Source organism: Aplysia californica, unplaced genomic scaffold (assembly GCF_000002075.1).
Source record: "Aplysia californica isolate F4 #8 unplaced genomic scaffold, AplCal3.0 scaffold00046, whole genome shotgun sequence".
NCBI classification, from domain to species: Eukaryota; Metazoa; Mollusca; class Gastropoda; order Aplysiida; family Aplysiidae; genus Aplysia; species Aplysia californica.
In genome coordinates, this window is record NW_004797316.1 from 1,600,178 (window position 1) to 1,602,058 (window position 1,881).

General features: G+C 46.1%; 1 protein-coding gene across 4 annotated transcripts in view; it reads right to left on the reverse strand.

The window, feature by feature from the left end:
* Positions 1-1,881, reverse strand: part of LOC101849526 (WD repeat and FYVE domain-containing protein 3) — a 129,632-nt gene that overhangs the window by 70,722 nt on the left and 57,029 nt on the right. For all 4 annotated transcript variants that reach the window (XM_035968223.1, XM_035968222.1, XM_005092446.3 and 1 more), the window contains one exon: positions 1,697-1,752. In XM_035968223.1, coding sequence (XP_035824116.1) covers positions 1,697-1,752 — 56 coding nt within the window. The remainder of the gene's footprint in view (positions 1-1,696; positions 1,753-1,881) is intronic.

Here is a 1,881-nt window from a genome sequence, read left to right on the forward strand (position 1 = left end):
CCCAGATGAGAACAAAATATTTCATTATAGTGCACATTGAGCATCTCATCAGGATGAAAATGGGCAAAATAAATTCAATTTATTATCATTATTATCAAATATATCTTTTAACATAGCAAATGAAACAATCATGCAGCTGACATGAGGGGAATCGGGATTTTTTGTTTATTGTTTGTTTGTTTGAGGTGGGTGGGGAGCCTGGGGTAGACCTTAATCAATGCCATAACAGGTTTTAAAAATGTAAGTAGGACAAAAACATGTTCAACTAGTCGGGTCAGCATAATTGGACTGTGGTGGAAAATCGAACTGGCCACTTATCTAACTTAAATCAGTGCTCGAATAAACATCTACATGACATTATGGTTCCCAGGAGCAACTGACTCACGCATATAATATCAATAAATATCTGCCTTGGTCAAAGAGAAATGGTATGCGCCTTTAGCTATGTTAGCATCATATGTGGCAATGGTGAGGAGGACCTTGGTTACTGCAGTCATTATTGGGACCTCTACGTAGTGCTGCAGACCCCAGAACAAGTACAGATCCGGGCCGAAAGACAATCAACCCCTGGACTCAGACAGGAATGGAGGCCACCGGGTTTTTGTCAGGAGGCACAGTCGAACCGGTTGATCTGAGTCTCCTGCTAAAGAAAAACACGAGACTGGGCCCGGATGTACTATGGACGATGCCGCAAGAGGCTGCCTCCTATCTGTCTGCCTGCGGCAAATCGCCACCCTCCTAACGGAGGCTAGCCAGAGGAAAGGAAAGGAAAGGACCTTGGTTCAAAATCCCAAAGGGCCGTTCTTGAACTTGGATAATTTTGGGGGAAGTTTACGAGGCTCACCTCTCCAACTACTTTGCTCATCCCTATTGGAGATGGACGGTACATCCTGCCTTTTAACTAAATACCTTACAGCATTGAACGAGGCATCAAGCCAATACCATAGTATGCCATGACTATTGGAGACGGATATCAAAATTAGGAGGTCTCGTCTTCTAAGTAACCTAACAGTATTTAATAAGGTGTCAGACCTGTACCACCATGTACTAAAAGTGAAATAGAATACGTAAACTAACGTTGGTGAATGTAGTTAGATCCCGTACAATCGGGGAAGGAGTGGAGGTTGGGGAGTGGTGAGGGGACTGATGAAAGTGTAGAAAGTGCAGAACACAGATGAAGGAAGCACGATCGTTAACTCCACCAAGAATTTTATGAGAGAGAGGAAGGAGAAAGAGATAGATAGAGAGAGCGCAGGGAGAGAAAGAGAGAGACAGACAGACTCAGACAGACAGACAGGGAAAGAGGGAGGGGGGAGGAAGGAGAGACAGGGAGATGGAGAGGCACAGATAGAGAGAGGAGGGATAGAAAATGGGGAGGGAGAGACAGGGAGAGAAGAGGGGGCGAAAGAAAGGTAGGTGGGGAGAGTGAGAAAGAGTCAGGGAGACAGAGACAGAGACAGAAAGGAAAAGAGAGTTAAAAAGAAAGAAAGAGAGACAGAGAGAAATTGGGATGGGGAGGGGAGAGACAGACAGACAGATACAGAAAGAAACAAAGAAAGAGAGACAGAGAGAACAAGGTTAGGAGAGAGAGAGGGGGGGGGAGGCGAGCGAGGAAGAAAAAATGGGCGGGAAAAGGGGGTGGGGGGATCAAAGTGCCTACGCCTCAGTAGTCAATGTGCGGCCAGCGAGCTCTCACCTTGATGAACACAGACTGCAACACCTGGAATGCCTGGACGTTCCTCACACTCACACCTAGGGGAGGAAGAAAACAAGAACTGGTTAGTGCTGGATAGGGAGGGAAACCGCATTAAGGCTGTATTCTATATGGAGTTTATAGGTAGTTCGAGAGAGAGAGAAAGAGAGGGAGAGAGAGGGAGGGAG